At 41.5% G+C, this 23,451-nt stretch overlaps 1 protein-coding gene across 2 annotated transcripts in view; it reads right to left on the bottom strand.

The window, feature by feature from the left end:
* Positions 1-23,451, bottom strand: part of LOC124606871 (putative lysozyme-like protein) — a 154,509-nt gene that overhangs the window by 27,904 nt on the left and 103,154 nt on the right. For both annotated transcript variants that reach the window (XM_047138959.1, XM_047138958.1), the window contains exon 3: positions 17,183-17,290. In XM_047138959.1, the coding sequence (XP_046994915.1) occupies positions 17,183-17,290 (108 nt within the window). The remainder of the gene's footprint in view (positions 1-17,182; positions 17,291-23,451) is intronic.

The following is a 23,451-nucleotide window of genomic DNA, read 5'->3' as shown; positions in this document are numbered from 1 at the left end:
AGTCGCCTCAGTACCTGTTCCTTCAGAGATGCATGCATATCCGAAGAAACATTGCTTAGTACTTCTGGAGAGGCACTGCACGTCTTGCAGTGGTCCGTACTGGAAATGGTGGCTATTAAGGCTTTTGACAGGTGGTCATGTCTATGTGACTGGACAGTGTATGTTTATTTCAACATTCTCGTGTTCAGATGCCACCCTTTCTTATAAGTCTTGATGACAAATGTGGTGTCACCGCCAGACACCACACTTGCTAGGTGGTAGCCTTTAAATCGGCCGCGGTCCGTTAGTATACGTCGGACCCGCGTGTCGCCACTATCAGTGATTGCAGACCGAGCGCCGCCACACGGCAGGTCTAGTCTAGAGAGACTCCCTAGCACTCGCCCCAGTTGTACAGCCGACTTTGCTAGCGACGGGTCACTGACTACATTTGCAGAGACGATAGTTTAGTATAGCCTTCAGCTACGTCATTTGCTACGACCTAGCAAGGCGCCATATTCAGTTACTATTCTGAACAGATGATATTGTGAATCATGTACCGTCAAGAGCGACGTTCATCATTAATGGTTTAAAGTTAAGTATGAAACTAATTCCGTCCGCTTTCTGAATTCTAATTCCTTATCATGTTCCAGACCTCACGTCAGTATAGTTCTTCCCTCCTCACGCCAGCCTGCGTGAGCTAAAACGCGTGCATTTCGGTTCAAATGGTTTAAATGGTTCTGAGCACTATGGGACTCAACTGCTGAGGTCATTAGTCCCCTAGAACTTAGAACTAGTTAAACCTAATTAACCTAAGGACATCACAAACATCCATGCCCGAGGCAGGATTCGAACCTGCGACCGTAGCGGTCTTGCGGTTCCAGACTGCAGCGCCTCTAACCGCACGGCCACTTCGGCCGGCGTGCATTTCGGACTCTTCTAGTAACACGGTGTTGGCTCTTCAGCCAACACAACAATAAATATGCTGTGGAGAGTGCTGTGATAATAGCAGCGTTCACAGGACTGCAGGTATACTTTCCTGGTTCAAGCATTCCATCAACCCCGCTAAATCGTCCGATCTCAATCCCGTAACAAATATATGGGACTATCTGGAACAGGGTAAAACTTAGCGAGCAACTTCCCCTCAATTTCTTAGCTCTACAGCATGAAATCTTCAGTGGGTGGCTTCGGCTGTATGTGGATTCTGTTCTTCGCCAAAATGAGGTCATTATCTCAGAAGTAGACGTGGTGTTACGAGAAGTGATGCCTGCAGTGGGTGAGCAGTTTTAGTCCGTTGCGTTTAGTATCTGTACTCTAAGCACGTTTAATACAACAGTTGCAGTGGGACTGGCCAACCGTTGAGCGCACTGTCGCGGCAGCTGCGCCGTGCGATGTGTCCGCGCAGTGTGCGTTACCTCGCTTTCTAGAGCGCGCGGCTGCCTGAAATACGAGCGGCCTGCTCTGCTGCTCTCCGCGGCTTTCCCGCGCTGGCCGCCTGCCTGGCAGGCCGCTGGCCACACCACTGCTCGCCGCCCGCTTTCCAAACCGCGCCCACAACCGCTGTCTCCTTCTCCCTCCTGCAGCTCAGAAACTGACGCCACTCACTGCTGCCACGTATGTGTGGGACAGTCCTTAAACACACCGGGGCGATAAAAGGCACGGAATAGCGAAATGCACATATACAGATCGCGGCAGTATCGTGACACAGAAGGAGAGTGCATTGGCAGAGCTGTCATTTATACAGGGCGAAAAGTATTTAAACCGACAAACTGTGGGAGGTTGTAGGGGTCATCAAAACAAATATTTTTCCCTAATGTCATTTTTTCCTGTGAGGAATATTTAAACCGGTAGAGGAAGATTTCTCTGGCGGCAAATTAATTAAACCAACAAACACTTTTCCATTTTTTCAATGACCAAGAGACAACACTTTAACTGTTGTGTACATAGTTCCGCGTAGTCAGCGCGTACACAACTTTTCCACTAGAGCGCGCCCCGCTGAGCACAACAGCAGGGGCAGCGCTCGATCCGTCTCCGCACTACGACATGGCGCTGCCATAGAGACGGACAAATTCTGCTTCCGCCGATCCGCGTATTAATATGTAACGCAGCCAATGAGATTGCTGCTAACGTAGAACCTTTTCTCCTCGCGGATCACACTCGCGCAGTGATACATGAAAGCGCGAGGTATTATAACGAGTGTACAGACCTCCGATTAGTCAGTCTGCATTTGTCTGCACCAGTTTGTACCAGTCTGCATTAGTCTGTACCAGTCTATAGTCAAGTTTCAGTCTGCGCCTAATAAGATTACCATATTCATGTACATAATGTATTGACACTTTTGTCAAGTATCAGAGATATATGTGAGGATAAGATTAACGTGCCAATACCAAAGGAACTTCAGATTGTCAATTGTAAATAGCATCCAGAACCAAGTTAAGTAATTTTTATGCTTGTTATTATTTTAATAAATGTGTCTGAAAACTAATCAATTTCTGTTTAAAGTTGGTCACCGTCAATCTGCTACTCTAAGCGTACAAGTGGCATTTCTATCGTCTGACCTAACGGCAGAAGATAAACACGCCACAATAACACCACGGGACATATTGCTGACACTCGCCTACTTCGTTAGAGCGACAAGTCAAATAATCTGATGGTGTGTGTACTGAAGGTCTTACAGTACGCACACCACATTAACATAACCCAATTTTAATTACAGTAGATTTTTAAAAATGCCTCCATTGACACGTAAACAAAGGTTACACCATCAGATCATGTTCTGTCTGACACGGGCTAAAACCCCAGGAGTATCTTGAATTGTTCCTGCTGCTGCTACTATCCGGGCAACCAGATCCTCTTCTGATGCAACAGGGGTTGCGTAAACAAGGCTGCGCATTTCTCCCCACACAAAAAAGTCCAGAGGGGAGATGTCTGGGGATCGAGCAGGCCATGGTACAAGACCACCTCTGCCAATCCACGTTTCTGGGAACCGTCGGTCCAGGAACCGACGCACACGACGACTGAAATGTGCCGGCGTCCCGTCATTTTGGAACCACATGCGTTGTCTTGTAGGGAGCGGGACATCTTCCAGCAATTTTGGCAATGCTCTGGCGAGAAAATTGTAATAGTGCCTGCCATTTAATGGCCTAGGTAGCAGATACGACCCAATTCAACAGTACCCAACAACACCGACCCACACTTTAAGGAAGAACCTCACTTGATGAGCGCTAGTAACTGTGGCATGTGGGTTATCCTCACTGCAAACATGAGAACTGTGCATGTTGAATACTCCATCACGCCCGAACGTTGCTTCATCGGTAAACAACACAGAGGATGGAAATGTAGGATGCATTTCACACTGTTCCAGGTACCACTGCGAAAACTGTGCTCTGGGTGGATAATCAATTGGTCCCTGGTTGTGGACACGCTGTAAGTGAAATGGACGTAACAATTGCTCTCGAAGGACTGTTCTTACATTCGTCTGATTCGTTCCCATGTTACGTGCAATTGCACGAGTCCTGATTGAAGGATCCCGCTCCACATGCTGCAAGGCAGCATCCTCAAATGCAGCGCTCTTACCGAGCGACGGCGTCCCTGTCCAGGTAATCTGCTAAATGACCCGGTCTCATGCAGACAGTCGTACACAGCAGCAAAGGTCGTATGATGCGGGATACGGCGATTAGGATATTGTTGTTGATAAACGTGCTGTGCAGCTCGTCCGTTGTGGTGAGCTACGTAGTACGCACCAACCATATCAGTGTACTCACTCCAGGTGTATCGCTCCATTAGTAAACAGAGACGACGCACTACTACACTGGTGGACAGCAGTTGCCTACAACTGAAGAGCTTAATACGCCCTCTAACAACTGAAGATCGTAATACGGTCTCTAACAACTGAAGAGCGTAATACGGCCTCCACCGGTTTAAATAATCCTCATGACATAAAATGACATTAGGGAAAAATATTTGTTTTGATGTCCCCTACAACCTCCCAGAGATTGTCGGTTTAAATACTTTTCACCCTGTATACTCCAGTGATTCATCTGACAAAGTTTCCGACTGTATGTGGCCACACGACGGGAATCAATAGGTTTTGAAAGCGGAATGGTAGTTGCAGCTAGGCACATGCGACGTTCCATTTCAGAAATCGTTAGGGAATTCAATATCCCGTGATCTACAGTATCAAGAGTGTGCTGAGAACACCAAATTTCAGGCATTATCTTCCACCACGGACGTCGCAGTAGCCGACGGCCTTCATTTAACGACCGAGAGCAGCGGCGTTTGCAGAGCTGTCAGTGCTAATATACAAGCATCACTGCATGAAATAACTACAGAAATCAATGTTGGACGTTCGACGAACGTATCTGTTAGGACAGTGCAGCGAAATTTGGCGCTAATGGCCTATGGCAGCAGTTGACGGGCGCGAGTGCCTTTGGTAGCAGCACAGCGGCCTGAGCTACTCTGCTGGGATCGTGACCATACCGGTTGGAACCTACAAGAATGGAAAAACGTGACCAGGTCAGATGAGTCGCGATTTCAGTTGGTAAGAGCTGATGGTGGGGTTCGAGTGTGGCTCAGACCCTACGAAGTCATGGACTCTATTATTCAACAAGGTCTGTGCAGGCTTGTGGCGGCTCCATATTGGTGTGGGCTGTGTTTACATAGAATGTGTTGTAAACCCTCGTCGCCAGTTTCGTCAAGGCCTCGTCGCTACTGCTGTGGAGGGCCGAGTTTGTGGGTTCGTGAAACGGCTTCTGGTGCAGTACACCACTAAGACAATTTCTCCCTGCCACTATTACACAGCTCTGTCCCAGAACCGGGTAACATGATAGGAGAACGAAGGTTCTACAACACACCCACAAATTAGTAACAAAGTGACACAAAGGAATTAAAAGGTTTACTTATCTTTGTGACTTGTTGATTGATTAAGTCTGCAACACTTCATGTAATATGACACAAAAAAGGTCCTCAATGGCTAAGTGCAATAATCGTCGATAGACTTCACAATACATAGCAAATGCACTTCTAAGAGTTCACTATATGACGTTCCCTGTCTAAGTGAGCCCTGGACGATGATCTGTAACCAAGTGGCCGAGAGCCGTTCTTCTATTTTCCGAGTAGGCTTCTGCCCGCTGTAGTGCGGGCATTGGTGAATTGCACTCGGTCGGCAAGTGGCCGACGTCAAGTCGATATCTTCATCCTCAGCGCCACCCGTCACGCTGGTGGAACTCGCGCAAGTGCTGAGTCTCAATGGCACTGGCAACAGCTCGCAACTTTGCGCCTGTGGTGCTTTTGCCTTGACTGTGTCTTGTTCGAACGGCACAGCAGAATGGACTGGGTCCTCTTGTCCAATTGAGCCGATCATTGACTCGAAATGGTTATGTTCGGCTGCATGGAGACCATTTGCAGTCATTCATGGACTTTATGTTCCCAAACAACGATGTAATGTCACTGAGCCACAGTTGTTTGCGATTGGTTCGAGGAACATTCTGGATAATTCGAGCGAATGATCTGGCCACACGGATCGCCCGACATGAATCCCATCGAACATTTATGGTACATAAACGAGAGGTCAGTTCGTGCACAAAACCTTGCGTCGGCAACACTTTCGCAATTATGGACGACTGTAGAGGCAGCATGAATTAGTGTTTCTGCAGAAGACTCCCTACGACTTGTTGAATCCATTCCACGTCGAGTTGCCTCAGAAAAAAAGGAGGTCCGACACGTCTTTATGAAGTATCGCATGACTCTTGTCACCTCATTGTAATGCAAAAGCAATCAACACAACCATATTTTTCTTGGTTCGCAGTCTCGCAGAATTTTGTAAATGACAAGATGTTCGTCAAGGGCTGCACTAATGATTCTAATCTCCACAATTGCAGTGCCGACTTTTAAGTCATTTTCAAGTGGTTAATCTGTGACCAATAATAAATACCACAGTCAAACAGTTCCAAAAACGTTCACCGGCTTTATTCAAATCTTTGTGGGAAATACGTTAAATGCGATCTGATAATTTAAATTCTGTGCTTTGTTACTGAGAAATTTATTTTAATGCATGTTTTATTTTGGGGCGGCCCCGCCGCAGCGCCTTTTATTACGAGCCACGCCTGACCAAGATTCTCATCAACCTGGAGGTGGGCATGCGACTTTGAAGACGGCTGGGGGAGAGGTCAGAGATATGCATAACAAGGGAATGTATCACTTGAATTTTATGCGAAAAGCCGCATTCCACTTGTTTATGTACTTACGTGGAACAGGACACGGCGTCGTCAATTGCCAGAAGATTGGGTTTTGCGGCAGAAACAGAGAAAGAACTGGCCATATATGTCTTTTCGTGCAGACGTGTCACGCATCCGCCTATGTTCGTGACGCTCCAATCTAGCCGTGCTCCTCTTGTAGCTGGTGTGCCTTCCTCTGACTTCATGCACTAAGTGTGCCAGTTACAGAGGCTCAAAGTTTAACGTGGAATCAAAATCAAGGACTGTTTCACATACACAAAGCACTGCAGGAAGCAAATGTCATCATACGTGCCCAGATAAAAAAAATTGTAGTCTTTGAAAACCTTAGAAAAAATAACCATTTTAGAATCAGTCATATCCGCGACAAAGGTTGTTTAAATGTGGTGACTCTCGACGTGAAGGTAATCGGATCGAATCCTGATGGTCGAAGAAATTTTTATCACCAGTATGTAGTCGGCAAGAGGAGAAGAGATAGTGACAGAAGGTCTCTGTCACACAAACCCGACGGAAATCGCTAGGATACCTGTCAAGCCTCTCCACAGTGCCTCATGAAGTGAGGCCGTTTGACACGTTGTCGGCTTATCAATCTGTCAGATGGCGACGTTAATCGAGAGGGGCCCTGCGCTGTTCGAAAGAATTTGGCTATGTGTGGGGACGGGCTTCTCCTTTCTATCACCTGTCTTTTATTTATTTTTTTTCTTCCTTATGAAAGTTCGAAGGTAGGCAACACCACTACGGCTATGCCTTGTACAACAATGTGGTCTGTCATGGTCCTCAAGGCTCGTAATCTCAGAATGGGACTGACCTTTGACTTTGAATGTTAGTCACCAAACAATAGTTGCGAACTGCTGTCTTCTCTTGTTGAACTTTGATTATCATTTGTTGAGTCTTGCTACGGCTCCTCTAACTTCACATGTACGCCACAATGATTCTCCTAGTTACGTCACGGTTCAGTCTCCATGTCTTCCTCCTTCCTACTACAGTTTATTTTCAATGATCTGTTATCAGGTAGAGTCCAGTCGATAAGATATCAGATATTTATGAAACGATGAGGTATAAGTAAAACACGATCTCAGCTGCAATTGAAGTGACGTTTTACATGTAACGTATAGCATTAAAAGCTGTGGCAGCGCAATGCGGAATATGCATAAAATTATTTTACACAACATCTTTTGTAAATGGCATAGTTCCTTCTACTTATAGACAATTGCCGACCGACCTGTAATGTAAACTAAAATCCGAATGACAGAGCAGTTTCGTATTTATCGGATTCAAGCAGAATTAGCAGGAATGATTAGTTCAACTGCTGCAATAAACTGTTAATGACGGAAGCGGATCGAACCAAAAATCTAGAGATTTGGGGGCTAACACTTCCACTTCAGCTTCAACAATCATTTGATTTCCTGTGTTTTGGAATGAAGAGGCAAAAATCTGGGCTGAAGTGCTGTTTATAGCCAAAATGCTTTTTCAATTAAATTAGGGAAACGCACGATAGGGTAGCTAAGTGTCCTGGAGGGTAAATGTTTAAGCATTATACTTAGTTGCTGGCCGATCCTCCGTTATGCGGCCCTAAATATTAGGGCTTGCCTGCTCTCGTACTGGTTGTCTGGAGGAGGATGCTCCTCCCACTAGCTGTTTCTGGGTTTCTTTTGTGCGTCCCGTTATACCCGATATTTTTTACTATCAACACTTAACATTCTGTGTGAACTTTTCAATGGAAAGATTATGTTTCTGGTGCACTCAGAGACAAAAAAATCTGAAATCTTAAAAGGAATTAATTTCTCACGCAGGTCTTACCGTACCTCTAGCGCTACATCAGTATTATATTTTATACTGTTCAACTTTGCTTTTTATTATTTCATCCTGGGTATCATGTTGTCTGTGTCATAACTTCTTCTCCCGCAGTCTATAATGCTTTCAAATTACCTCAGAAATTATGTTATCAGTATTCACCTAACTAATTTAACACTTTCTGGTGCCTCAGTGTTTTTCTGTGAATGTAATGTCTTGCGGGGAAAGTACTTACTTCAGACTTTCCCTGTTTGTAAACCATAATATTAATATGTTTTACATTATCGTACGGCGCTAGAAAAGTAGCTCTTTACCTTGGTGGCTCTGCTAAACTTGTTATGAGGAGCTTAAGAGGCCGTTATAGCGTGACTGAATAATTCCGTAAAGGCAGTAGAATCTCAAAATTTTTTTACGCCCGGAAAAATCAGATTTATGTAAATGAACTTCATCAAAACACCTTGGGTTTTGGGGTTACAAGCGAGAAAAGAGACTAGCTGCTGTGTCTGTGAGGAAATCGGCCGAGGGACAGTGGCAGAAAGCTCATAGGTTGAACCTATTACAGTTTCTGCTCCTCGATATTCAGATTTAAAAACAATATCATAATAATCCTTTCGTTCATGCTTTTTCCTATCTGTATAACAGTTAATTTATGTATGTTCGAAATTTCGCTTATAAACAAGGTTCGCTGACATTCTGAAGTCCTATTCTGTTCGATATCCACTGCATTAAAGTACATAATCTTTTTGTTTCATCCCACTGCAGTGTGTGTATTACAGTATTCAGCGGCTAGTAGTTGCTGTGGGAAATATAAAGGCTACGATATCTGTTCCGCGTACGCTACTTCAGAGTGCCATGTTTGACATTAGACACTGCGGAAGTTATTGTGAGTAGTAGGAGAAGGACAAACCACCAGCAAAAATATTGTCAGAAGCACGCTAAGGATACATTCTCGCAAGATGACTGATGACGTCGGGAAAGCGCTGTGTGGAAAGTAATGACTAATACCGTCTGTGCTATTCTTGTCCATAGTTCAGATGTGAGGGGAAATAAAGATCTGATGGCTCTCAGAATAGTCAAACACGTGCACGAAAAGCATGGTTGCTCGTCTATTTTTTTAAAGGCTGCGAAAACACGAAACGACGACTGGTCATACATTCACTAGCTGCATTGTCGTGTTCCGCTTGGTGTCCCGTACGTTATCCGAGTTCAGAATGACCTTCACATTTGCAAATGCTGTGTAGCTGCTGCAGTCGTGAAACTGTACAGTAATTGGGATTTTACTGTAAACCATGGGTCCACCTGTAATTGGCTGAGTGAACCTGTTCACGGATCGGTAGAAGGTAGGAGGAAGTACACTATTTTCAACAGACTTTCATAAATATCTCACATCTCATTGACTGGAATGTCATTAACAGCAGATCTTTAACTTACTTGAAAAAAAGTGTGGGCGGGGAAGATAAAACTGAATCATTACCTTATTGGACGAATCATCGTGGCATTAACGTATAGTAGCTTTCAGGGAGTACGAGAAGTCACAACAAATGACTACCGATATTCTCTAAGAGAGAACAACAGTGTTCAACCACTGCGTCACACGACGGAGAAAATGGTTAAGGGACCAGAAATACAATGAGACAATCGTATTGGACCACCTTTTATTCGAAGAGCCAAGGCTGCTGTGGCAAAGAATTCAAGCACAGAGAATACAAAAAACATTAGTCGTCGGGAAAGCTTTCATTATGTTTTGTCTTATAATGATGGCACGTCAGTACTAGTCGTTGGAAGGAATGTGCGAGTCTTCTCAAAATAAGTCTGTGCGACGATTTTAGTTTTTTTATTCTTTTTGTGTGGGAGGAGGAATTGTTTGCTGCGTATTTGCGATACGCTTACCTGACTGGCTTTCCTGAGGGGTCTGAAAGCTAAAGTATTAAATAATAAAATGCTGTGGGGAACAGCAAGGGCATGTCTACGTCATTGTCATACGGCAGTATGATTATTTCACATAAAATTTTATATATTTCATAAACACACTTCCTTCCTTGGCAAAATGAATTTGTTTTGTGGTTGATCCAAGGAAAAAAGCGCATTTTACTAAGTTTAAAGTTTCAGTATTTCTGAAGTATTTAACTATAACTATAGATATTACCGGTGTTGATTGTCTGGAAAATAATTAAGTGGTATTCTGAGTGACATGTTGTTAATGTCTAACGTTTACAAATTATTGCTGTAAGAATTTATAACATACTTTTAATGCCTACCGATACCTTAAAGTAAGCAAATAATTCAGACTTGTATGTGATATCTAGCATTAAGGTTAAAAGAGGTACCCTGCAGATGAACCTGATTGTTTATAGCAGGTTCTAAATCAGCATGAGAATACCAGTATATTTCTCCTGCTTCCGCTCATTACTTTTGCTGTCTGTAGCTATGTGACTTCCTTTCAGGAACCATTTTCATCATCACAACTTGAACATTTTATTTCCTGGGGATGAGAAATACTGCTTAATATTGCTCTTTATTTCGCCTCGGAGACGATAATGGAATTCCACATTTCGCCTTAACCTTTTCAATACCGAATACGGAAGCGAACAAACGACATTACGTCCCTGCATAACAACGAAAGCAGTGCCTTCTCCAAATTTATTTTAAAATCTGACCGCATAAGAGTTTTGTCTATTTCCGTAGCTCATAAAATTCACATGTGGAGCGATTTAAGTAATGTTGTATTCTTAAAATCTATGAGATCGGCTGCCATGACACCTAAAAGAAACACCAATATACCTTTTGCGAATACCCCAAGTATAGACGAAATCTAATGTCATTATCTGGTTTTGCAATAATGTCACTGATGTATGATTTTTCTGCCTTTTAATGTTAATAAAATGTAGCTTTTTTTCTCCTCAGGGGATTCAAAAAGCTAAAGCGGATCCCCAGAAATTCGGCATTTGACATTTCAGTTGGCAATGTAAAGCTATGTAGTACAGCTGCGGTAGAGGCAGGAAGCGTTTTTCTCCAATTGTAGCTCGTATAAGGGCGAAGTGCTAGAAAGTAAGAGGGAACTTTGTGTTTGTGGAGTGTGGTTAAGCTGTCTTCGCAGTTCCTACGTCCACAAAATGCCACCTTCGTTCAATTGAACTTTAAACTGTAGGAATGAGATACATACCAGTTATCAGGTGCAGCGGAAAATGTCTTAGGGTACAGGATTCGTCACCGAAACGTCCAGGGAAATACTTCGGTTAATTTGAGGGAAATTTATCATAGAACTCCATTTCCTTCCACAGTTTTGTATCTCACGGTAACAAATATATCTAGAATGTCACAAAATATTGTAAGCAGCACTCTTACTCTGAAATCTGTGAAAAGAAATGAATTGAAAAGTAGCTGCAAAACAAATTCTTGTTGGTCAGAGAGGCGAAGAACTGACTCCCGATGTTCAAGACTCCATACGCGCGGAGGCGTTTGAGGAAACGTGAGAAGCCATCACGGCTTGAAGACATAAATATACAGGTAGACAAACAACAGCAACATTGTAACAACAGCCCTCCTGAAGCGTCACATCTATAAAGACAATAAAAAATGTGAGTTTTCTAATATAAATTGACAAAAGCATTTATCGATTAGAAACAAATCATTGAATATTATAATGACTGATAATAAAGAAATATTTTTTATTCACATGGATACTTATACGATTCATATTATTTAAGCTGTCCAGTCTTCATGCATTTGGTTCACTTACCCTTTTCACTGAAGAAAATATCCTCCGTATCGTTTATTCTTTTATTTATGTATAAGTTCGAGCTATATACTTTTTCGTTTAGGGCAATCCAGAAACAAGCTTCTTTTAAAATGGTGTAATAGTTCTAATTGAAAATTTGCCATTAGCAGTGTATGTAATTGTTGGGTCAGGAAAATCATTTGCCTACTAGCTGGCATGAGTTGACTGACGCCTGCGGACACATTACGCGGAAGTTACTCCCGTTCTTAAGTTTTGCGCAACAGTGTATATTACGCTTCAGCGCCGCTAATCTCAATTTGAGCTCCTTTAAACCGCTAACATATACTATTACTTTCTGCTAGAACGTAGTTTCCCTGCACTTATTGTTGTGTTGGCAGAAGAGCCAACACCGTGTTACGAGAGGAGGCCGAAATGCACGCGTTTTAGCTCACGCAGGCTGGCGTGAGGAGGGAAGGACTATACTGACGTGGGGGTCTGGAACATGACAAGGAATTAGAATTCAGAAAGCGGACGTAATTAGTTTAATACTTAACTTTAATCCATTAATGATGAACGTAGATGGTACATGAGTCACAATATTATCTGTTGAGAAGACAGAGTAACTGAATATGGCGCCTTGCTAGGTCGTAGCAAATTACGTAGCTGAAGGCTATGCTAAACTGTCGTCTCTGCAAATGAGAGCTTATGTAATCAGTGAACCATCACTAGCAAAGTCGGCTGTACAACTGGGGCGAGTGCTAGAGAGTCTAGTCTAGACCTGCCGTGTGGCGGAGCTCGGTCTGCAATCACTGATAGTGGCGACACGTGGATCCGACGTATACTAACGGACCGCGGCCGATTTAAAGGCTAACACCTAGCAAGTGTGGTGTCTGGCGGTGACACCACACTTATGTAGTATGGCAGTGAAAAATAAGTTCTGGATTGCAAGTAAGTCGAAGCAGTTGTATCGGCAGGGGGTTGATGGTTTCAGCGCAAGAGAACTGTTTTACAGATGTAGATAATTTTGGGGATAGAGATATGAACAACTTTCCACAATAGCGCCTGTTCCTGTGGCCTTTCGATATGGAGCCGTATAGATAGCGAATATTTTTCCACGTGTAGCTGCTGTTACGGAATACTAATGACAGTAACAAGAAAGGCAGCCATTCGTTTGTTGATAAAAGCCAGTTTCTATTCCAGCTATTCTAATTTGGCGTACGCAATGTAAAAACACAATTTATTACAACTTACTACTTAAATGCTGTTTGTGGTTTTTAGTCACACAGAGCGCAGAAGATAAATGTGCACGATGTGAATAATTTTGTCGTAACTGGAGATACCTGATCGAATGAGCAGTTACTGACGTTCTACGCGCATCTGGAAAGTCCATTGATGCTGGTGTCAAATGTTATCAGTTTCATCTGTGTCAAAGGTACAGTTTGAGGATTTTAAAATTACTGCAGCACTCTACCGTGTATAAAACCAAAGCGTCTCAAACTAAATGAAGATATTAAACATTAGTATCTATGTTTTACTCATTAACATCGTAACAGCACAGGAAACACTGATAGCAGTAACTTTTAAACTATTTATATCTTTATGACGTATTTAGGTTTGACTGATTCTATTTTTATATCACATTGTCTAGAAGGCGAACGAAGGTACTTCACGGAGACAGAAAATTTGTCGCTGAGAGAAAAAGAAACCAACAGATTACGAATTCTTGTGACTGAGATCACTAAAAGACTTCTCCTGGAACCAAGTTTATATATAGCAATGATAAAACATTTCAACATTCTACTCCAGAATTACCGTTAATTTTGATAATGTGTTAGCAATGTTTTTCTTTTACTACTACAATATCAGTGATGTAATATAGATGTTCATGTTCAATATCTGCCCCGATTGCTTGTGTAGACACCAAGAGTGGTTGCGATGTATAATAGAAAGTATGCTAATAACCTAAAATAGATGCTGTACGGAAATAATAATTTAGTGCAACATTTGTCCTTCGTAATATAATATCTACTGCTGTGCTTGAAAACGAACTACTCGAGCAGCTTACTTCACAGCTCGAGAAAACTCGGGTTCTGCTCGAGGTTTCTTCATCCCACGACCCAGCGACTTCCGTTGGTATTATTTCTATGACGTGGCTTAGTGTTTTTCATATGTTATGGGCATTAATAATAAAAATAACATCGGTTGGTGCTGTTTGTACGAAGGGTCAGGCCGCTGTGGCTTATTCTCTCTGTCACAGTTACAGTCAGTTTTTTCATTTATTTCGTGTAATAGGCAATTAATTGTTAATTTTCTTCCTTGTTTCATCTGACTGTTAGAATCTCTTTTCAAGCTGAATAAAAGCCGGTAACTATTTACCTACTGTTTTTATATGTGAACAGGATCTGAAATGGTGATTTGCAAGCCACTAGGGTGAATCACTATAGTCTATAATAACCGAATAAAATCTTGTGCTAGGTTCAGAGTCACGCAATATCTTTAAAAGTACACCTGTGCCATCTTTACTAAGCACAGCTGAAACATCTTGTTGTGGTTAGCTCGATTTTTCTCCCATATCGCTTGTACTCGCTGCAGGTGAGTTAATGGTCACGCGATTGTTCTAGCAGACTCGATATTATATCGAGCTCTGCGGCGTATCGAGAATTCTCGAACTCGTTGGGACGCAAGTATCGTTTGCCCGCCCCTAATAAAACCTTTATAAACGAGAAGTTAAAAGTAGTGCAGTGCTTGAACACGACCCGAACGTCTTGAGCAGTTTACGTTTACGTCACAGCTTGTCAAGTCACGGACTCTAGCTTTCGATCGTCTAGTGAACTAGCGACTAATATTGGTATCATCTCCACGGCATGTCTTAGCGCTATTAATGTATTACGGAAATTAATAAATAAAATATCTGTGAAACACTTCTAGCGTGCAGGTCATATATAAAAATAGCAACTAATATACACATAGCAAAGATCGCAATCATGATTCAACGAGTCTCGAACTTTTGCCTATACGACGTTCTAGCGATGTTTATTGGTACTATACCCACGACGAGTCTTGCTGCAGTTTTTTATTCTCATGATCCCAATTACAGTCAGTTTAATACGATTTATTTCATTTATTAAACACTGAATTCCTAATTAATGTTCTTCCGTGTTTCATTTGAATGTTACCATCTTGTTCTCGAAATGGTATCTTATTAAATCTTTATTCTGATTCGCCAATAGCGATAAAAATGGTCATTTGCAACCAATTTCGTAAATCATTATATTCTCTAATAAACAAATATAATATTCTATTGAATTCAGAGTCAAGTAATATTTTTTTAAGGGTATCTTTTTTTATCGTTGATTGCTGCCTTTATATAAGAATCATTGTAAGTGTTTATATACCGTGCGGACGAGAACTGTTGTTGCAAATTTGGTCATATACAATATGCATTTGTACATGTGTAGGATTGTTTTACAAAATTGTCAGATTTTAAGCAGAGCTTTAGCTTCTTGTGGTTCCTCGCGTATCGCTTCCACTATTGTCGCGAGTGTCATTACGACAAGCGGTTGTTCGAGCAGCGCTCGATACAGAATCAAGCTCTGTTGCGAATGGAGGTGTCTCGAGTCCTTTCGATAGCGTGCCCTACGTAATACAGAATCTTTGTGATTTTCGCTGGAAGGGATATGGGCAAACGGGAAGGTACTTGTTTAGACAAAGAAATAGACCGCGAGTTGTGTAGTGCAAATCGGAAGTAGAAGAAATACTGGGTGGTTATAATTAGAGTGCAGCTAATCACAGAGATCCAGGGCTGTAATTATCGTATGGCAGCGAAAGTTGGTAGATATTCTGATGACTTAATGCGGAATCGATTTACGTTGAAAAAAATTAATTACAATTTTGGCCACCAGGTGCAAATCTGGCGCTGTAACAAAGACGTATGTAAATATTTTCCATATGTATTGGATTAGGTATGAGGTGTGGGCAGAAAAGGCCAAACAAGTGAGAAAAGGATAATGAAGATTTTCTTATTAACCACCGCTTACACAATCTGTTCCATGTGGGCACCGGAGACGTCAATGAGATGTTGCATCCGTAAAACGATATATTCAACAGTCGCTCGCAGTGGTTCCGGTGGAATCTGACAACGTGTTCTTGTAATACTGTCCTTCAGATCAGGTAGGCACCGAACGTGTTGCTGGTAAATACATTCTTTTTGATATCGACGGAGTCAAATATCACCTGGATTTAGATCAGGTGTTCTTGAAGGCCATGCCTCTGGAAAACCTTTGGCGATAACACGTTCCTGAATGTTGCATTAAGTAGATCTATCACTAAGCGAGCGACATGACGTGTTGCCCAATCTTGCACGAAAACAATGGTTTCCACACAGTTGCGCTCTTCCAAAGCAGCAATCACATGCTGTGCAAGGAGGTCTCGATAATGTGCAGACGTCACGGTACACCTGACAGGCTCTCTAGGTGCATTGTCTACACACAAAAAAAGAGAACAGAACGAAAATAAAGATGCTTGTGATTCTGCGGCACACAGTCACGTAAGGTGAGTGCGATGGCTCTTCTTGAACGACACACGGTTAAACAGCACATCAAAATCGGCATTCTGTGTATTAACAGCATTCTGTAGTATAAAATATGACTCATCACTCCATAGAATATTGCCTAGCCATCATCTTAGATGCGTGCCAGAAACCGAAGGGCAAACTCAGAACTCTGCTGCGGATCATGGGTTTTCAGTTGCTGCACCGCCTGGATCTTGAACGGACACCGATGTAATACAGAACGCAAAACTTTCCGTGCTGTTGGCCATGGGATGGACAATTCTTGTGACACTGCACGAGAACTAGCAATACCAGGGGCACGTACTGAATGGTCAGTTACGACATTAGCAACCTCGTCAGTAATTTCCATCGGGGTAGGACGCCTTCCACATTCAGGCCCCACACCAAGCTCACCTGTGTTTTAGAATTTCATTATCATCTTCTGTAGCCATTTAATGACATCTGGCCTCTCCTCAGACCTTTCAGTCGGCGATTTTCTACTGCTATCCACATGAAACAGTCTCACTAACAGCGCACCGCCTCTCTTCTCGATAACCGTACTATTCACTCACTGTATGGCTTGTCGAATGACAGAGTGTCTGTCATACCGTCATACAAACAGTGCACAGCACAAAATTTGCACCTTGTGGCAAAAACTGGAACTAATGTTTTCAGTGTAAATCGGTACCGCATTAACACATTAGTGTATCTACAAGTTTCGGTGCCATACGATAATTACAGAGCGCACTGGACCTCCGGGAGTAGCTTCACTTTAATTCTAACCACCCGGCAGTAGTAAAATATGTATCGGAGTAAGACATTTAACGTCAGTCCGAAGGAGTGAACCAAACGCGGTGAAGACTGGAGTTGTTGCGGTGAAGCGCGCAGCTGACCAGCGATTTGGGTACTGACCTGGGACAGCCCGGGGAAGAGCTGGCGCAGCACGCCGATGGTCCTCTTGTCCCGCGGCGTCTCTTCCTCGTACGACTGCTCCGCCAGCTGCAGCTTGGCCAACGCCTCCTGCGGGATAGCAAACGCTGGCCGTTAGATTAAATTACACTAGGTGTACTTTAAGATTTCAGAGGACGCAGGTGTGAATTTTGCAGAGCCAAAAGTCATGGTTGCAAAATACCAACAGTCGAATGGAACGAACAGCATAAATCGACGTCGGCGAAGTCCAGTTTATGTTCCGGAGAAATGTAGGAACGCACAAGGCAACACTTCCCTTAGAATATAGGCCGAAGAAAGGTAAACCTACTTTTATAGCGCTTGTTGATTTAGGGAAAGCGTTTGACAATGTTTATTAGCATACACTCTTCAAAATTCTGAAGGTAGCAGGGATAAAATGCAGGAAGCGAGTGATTATCTAAGACTTATAAAAAATCCAGTCTGCGATTATAAGAGTCGAAAGACATGAAAGGGAGTCTGTAATTTCCAGTTATTGATTACAGCGATATTATCGTGCAAGGTCCTGCTCAGGAAATCTCATGGGGCCTGAAACTGTTGGCGAATGCCTGTGCTAGACGTATCTGTGATGGTCGACTCTTTGATCATATTTCACCATCAATACACATCTATTCTGGCTGCGTGCAGACAAGCGCAGAGATTTCCATACACTTTATCTTCTGTACTGTCTTATTAACGTACACTGTCCCACATATCTCTCCTCGATGTTAATGGTCATGTCTAAAGAACATGGCAGAAACACCCGTTTCCATCAGAGAAAAATACTTTCTATTCCGCTCCATCGTTCAGCCACGTTTTCATCTCCTTCTCAGCAGAATGAGCCCGACTCTGGAATGACATATTTACTGAAGCAACAACAATGACTACCATTGTCCCTGTACGCACGCACTCCTTACCCCTGTACGTACTTCTTTCCAATCAGATCATCCCTCATTTCTCAGTACCTTATGCTAGTGCAGTCTCTTCAGATTTCCCTTTCCCAGAACTCACTATATCAGAATACATCTAATTTGCACACCTATAAATTCTTTTTGTATCTTCCATTATCATTATTGTTATTATTGTCTTATCATTATTACTAACATCAATATCAGTGGCAGCAGAAACAGTAGTATAAATACTGCCAATCTTAACTTTAGTAGATTATAGTCAGCATTATTTACTCACATTGCCTCGATAGACACTCATATCATTTTAATATTATTTGTCATATTAAAATTGTTACTTCTTAGGTAACTATGATTTAACAAAGGTACTGTATATGTGAAACCCTGGTCCGATGTAAGAGATGAAGTTAAATGAGTAAATGAAGGGAAGGAGACATGGTTGTAGCCTATCCCCGATATTACTGACTCTATACACTGAACAAGCTATGACGAAAAAAAGGAGAAATTTGGAAAGGAATTAACATACCGGACAAGTATTTAAAATATTGAGGTTTGCCGACGACGTTGTAAATCTGTCAGAGACAGTAAAGAAATTAGAGCAGCAGTTAATCGGAAAGGATAATGTCTTGAAAATGAGTTAAAAAATGAACATCAACAAAAGTAAAATATGGGTAATGGAATGTAGCCAAAGTGAATAAGGTGATGCTGAGAGAATTAAATTAGGAAATTAGACGGTAAAAGCAGTATGAGAAGGAAGTTTTTCGTCACAGCACTGTCGTAAAAAACATTTTCGGACTGCTTTCCGCGACATTTCAGGGTAAAACATGGAGCTTTCGATGATTACTTCCATAATATTCCTCAGGAGTAGAAGTTGCGTTTTGTTATTTGAATAGCAAAATAAGTGATGATGGCCGAAATAGGAAGGATATAACATGCAGAGTGGCAATAGCTTTGCTGAAAGAAAAAATGGGATATTACCAGGAGTGCAGTCTTATACGGAAGCGAAACGTGGACAAAAAGAAAATGGAAACTTTTGATGGTTGGTTGGTTGGTTTGGGGAAGGAGACCAGACAGCGAGGTCATCGGTCTCATCAGATTAGGGATGACGGGGAAGGAAGTCGGCCGTGCCCTTTGAAAGGAACCATCCCGGCATTTGCCAGGAGCGATTTAGGGAAATCACGGAAAACCTAAATCAGGATGGCCAGACGCGGGATTGAACCGTCGTCCTCCCGAATGCGAGTCCAGTGTCTAACCACTGCGCCACCTCGCTCGGTGAAACTTTTGAAATATGGTGCTTAAGGGAAGCTGAAAGTAAATAATGAAAATCAATGAACCTAACTGGGGAGAAAAGAAGTTTATGACACAAACGGACCAAGAGAAGGGATTTATTGATGCGACATATGCTGAGACATCAAGGAATTGTCAGTTTGGTACTGGAGGTAATATAGAAGTTAGAAATGTAGACGTAGACCAAGGCTCGAATACAGTATGTAGGTTCAAATGGATATAGGTTGCAGCAGTTACGTGGAAATCAGAACGCTTGCACAGGATAGACAAACGTGGAGAGCTTCATCAAACCAGTCCGTGAACGAAGACCGCAACAACAGATAAACTTCTTGCTCCGTAGATCCGTAGTGAGGAAATACTGATGTTGCTTCCCCACATGCTCAGTTAAATGGTTCTCATGGGCTTGGAATAAATCCAAAAGATTTTAACAACTTTTCATCGAAGAGGCGACAGCAAACTTGTCAGAAATAATGCAAATTTATAGTACACTTAGGTTCATATGACATTTTTAGGCAATGTTTGCCACGCAGCACTAAACAATAAATCAATCTGCAACAACTAACAGAAGTTAGATATTACGTGACATTTCAGTTATTTCATATTATAGTAAAACATACACCCCTTTTATTTTGTGAAGAGTTCGAGATATCGAAACAAGATTTTCCGCAAATGACAGTAGGCAGACGGGCTCGTAATTTGTCGTATCAACCTAGGTATTGCAGTAAGAAAGTTTTATTTCAATTGAACGATTTACCTTTTTTAACGGTATTCCAAAGGTTCTGAAAAGTCGAATACGATGATAAAATGTTGGTTAATGTTGGAGCTGAAAAGTTTCGCAAAAGTATCTGAAAATGTGTTACAGTTGAAAGGCAAGGCAACCGGAATCGTTTGCAGTGTAAACTTTGCCAACTGAGGCTCTCATGCCAGACTCCGTCGTTATATGTAACATGAATCAGTTGTTGCACTACTGAGATAAACCGTATTTCCTCTTGACGCTACTCTATACGACATAGATACAGAATCGGCTAAGACTGTTTAACTTCTGGCGTATCAGAAGCGCCTTAGGAAAACTAATTCAAATGTGTGTACATACCTAAATTAATAGTATTTACGGAAACAAATAAATAGTCAAAAGATTTGACACAACAACGGATTCCGGCCGTCTTTTCAGCATATTTCGCTGATATTTTTGAGAAAATTTGGGGTATGTTTACAAGATGATGCTATCATAAACTGAGAAACATTTTATCGGAAACTTCACTTCAAACTTTAACGTCATATCGCCACACTCTTTGCCTTAAAAGGTCCCGAAGTCCATTAAAATAATTTCTGGACATAAAAAATTCATAGTTTCCTCAATATTCTGGTATGTGTTAACAACAATGAAAAATGGCGGCTGATTCTGCATAGCGCTTTACGAAAATCTTGTTTTCTTATATTGATCTGTTTATGAAATATTAACTAGGTAAAAAAACTATATTTTTTAAATGAAGAAATATTTACCATTATACTACGGCTTAAGAAAACTTCAAGTTTTACGTCTCTTCGACATGGAGGTCGTTAGAGAGGAAGCAGGAGCTCGGCATGTAGAAGGATTGGAGAAGAAATATTTAGGGAAGTCACGAGAAAGTTCATTAGAGCATCTACTAGTTGAATAAAAACTACAACGAGTTCGGTATCAGTTGGCTTAGAATCTCATTGCCCTCACGTCTAATCAGCCTACGATTATGTTCTGGAATGTCATAACTTTTAAGTTAAAGAAAGATATAGAACTAAAGTTTCATGCGGAGGCTGGTTAGAATATAAAAAACTCTTCGAGTGTTTTGTTAAAATGAAAACTACTGGTCACAAAATATTGTCAATTTTCAATCCTAAAGGATACAAAAGAGTGAGAGAAATGAGAGTTAAACAACCACAGTTTTGCGAGGTTCTAAATTCATATGTTAATGAAAATGAACAATCGAGAGAATAAACTTTCAAAGTTAACAAAGAGAGATTTTTTAAATGTATTTACTGGTTTTGATCACATGCTCATTCTGAAACCTGGCCACTCAAAGGATTCCGACATTTTCCATTAATCAAAAATTAGACCAAATGTTCCACGGATGCTAAGTCATCTTAAACGACGAAATACTCGCCGAGAGAACATCGCAGATAAAAAGTACGGGACCAGTAAGCCGTTTGTCTGCTGTGTTTACTCTAGGAGCCTGAAGAGTCGAGAGGTTGTTTTGCTATTGACCAAATTAGACCTCCACACATTGGAAGGCGTATGGAGGCGTAGTTATCATTAAACATAGAAGTCGCTAGAACACAACAGTACCGTATAATAGTGTCCATCTAACATGGTGGCGCAGTGGTTAAAGAACAGGACTGGCTCGGAAGGAGCGGGGTTCGAGTCATTATTCAGACTTTGAGTTTTTGTGCTTTCTCCTAAACTTTACTAGGTGAATTCTGGTCTGGTTCTAGCGGTCGAATTCCTTCCTAATCCATTCCCATCTGAACTAGTTTAAGATACATAGTAAAATGTACGCCTCGAATTATGTATGTTGAAGGGTTGCATGGAGATGGACAAATGTTAATCGCAGCGAAAAATATCCAAAACCACATCTGAATTGGTTTTCAAGAGTATAGTATACTATACACAATAGGTGGTGAATGTAGCTTTAACACGGGAACGACAGGAGTTGTAACTGTGACACGTCTAAATACTCACACAGTCACGTTTGCACGATGGGTGTTGTAACATCAGATAATGATAGCAGACCTTACATTAGTGCAGCGGATGACAGATTCCCTGTGGTCGGATTACAGGAGAAAAAAAAAAAAAAATGAAAAAAGAAAACAGTTATAACTCCCGGGATTTTACAAAAGATATAAACGAATCAACAAACTGTGCTATTACAGGTTCGTAAACATGAGTGTCTATGGTCTTCATAACTCTGTAAATCACAATTTTGCAGTTATTCTTTCTTCTAGTACTATAACGGTATTTCTCGTGATTAATCGGAGGATTTACAAGTGAATGTATGTTTAAATTTTATTTTTTCGTTCACCTTGAGATAATTATGCTGATCTGGTGGATATAACTACTTCACCTTACCGTGTAAATGTATCAGTAAGTTTTTCGTTAAACACTCTTTAGTGCTCTGCCTTTTCTTTTCTCAGATAGTCATCGTCGTCGTATAAACTAGACATATATTGAAACAGAGAAAACTTGGTAGTTACACAAGCATGTCTGTGTGGAGACGAAGGGGATTTGTACATGCTTGCACAAAAGAACTTACTCAAAAAAGTTTTGAAAACAACTTTCTCTCTATAGAGAAGAACGAGTGACACATTATAAACTTTTTTTACTGTAGACAAAATAACGTAATTTATGACTTATGTATTAGAGTCTGTCAAGTTGATCTAAAATGATTTGTTAACTTCCAAAGAACAATTCTGAACTGTCACGAGGGCAGTGTAACAAGTAATCCAGCTATAACTACATATTGTTAAACTTTATATCTTATGGACGCCTTCGTACGACCAAAGATAATGCAAAATTTTCACTTCAGAACGCTGAAAGAATTTTATTTGATGCCAATTACCTTGATATGCTAATATGATCGGTTATCAGCTATGCTGTGCTCTGCATATCATTACACATTTTTATCGTCATACAGTATGCTGTATGTATGGTGTGAATAACAAACGTCAACAATAATAAAAATATATAAACAACGATGGGCCGTGAACTGAATGTCGCAGCCGTTTGGAAAAATCACATATCCGGTAATATCAAACTCTCCTGTAGCTAAACTCTAACCAAAAGTAGTTGCTACGATTACGAATAGAGGTTCATCACCAACTGTCACTATGCATAACGAAAGTCGTTCCATAACGCGCATTTCTATAATAGTTACCTGTCTTCAACTCAACGTTCTTAAGCGGGTAAATTTTATAATAAGAGTTCATATGAGCACTTATTGGAAGAGGCGCCAAAGGAAGCTGTAATTTGCAAAGATCCGATCCGGAACACGTAAGATTGTCTGAAACGTG

The sequence above is a fragment of the Schistocerca americana genome, chromosome 3 (genome assembly GCF_021461395.2).
Source record: "Schistocerca americana isolate TAMUIC-IGC-003095 chromosome 3, iqSchAmer2.1, whole genome shotgun sequence".
Lineage (NCBI taxonomy): Eukaryota > Metazoa > Arthropoda > Insecta > Orthoptera > Acrididae > Schistocerca > Schistocerca americana.
This window is presented reverse-complemented; position numbering and strand designations above follow the sequence as displayed.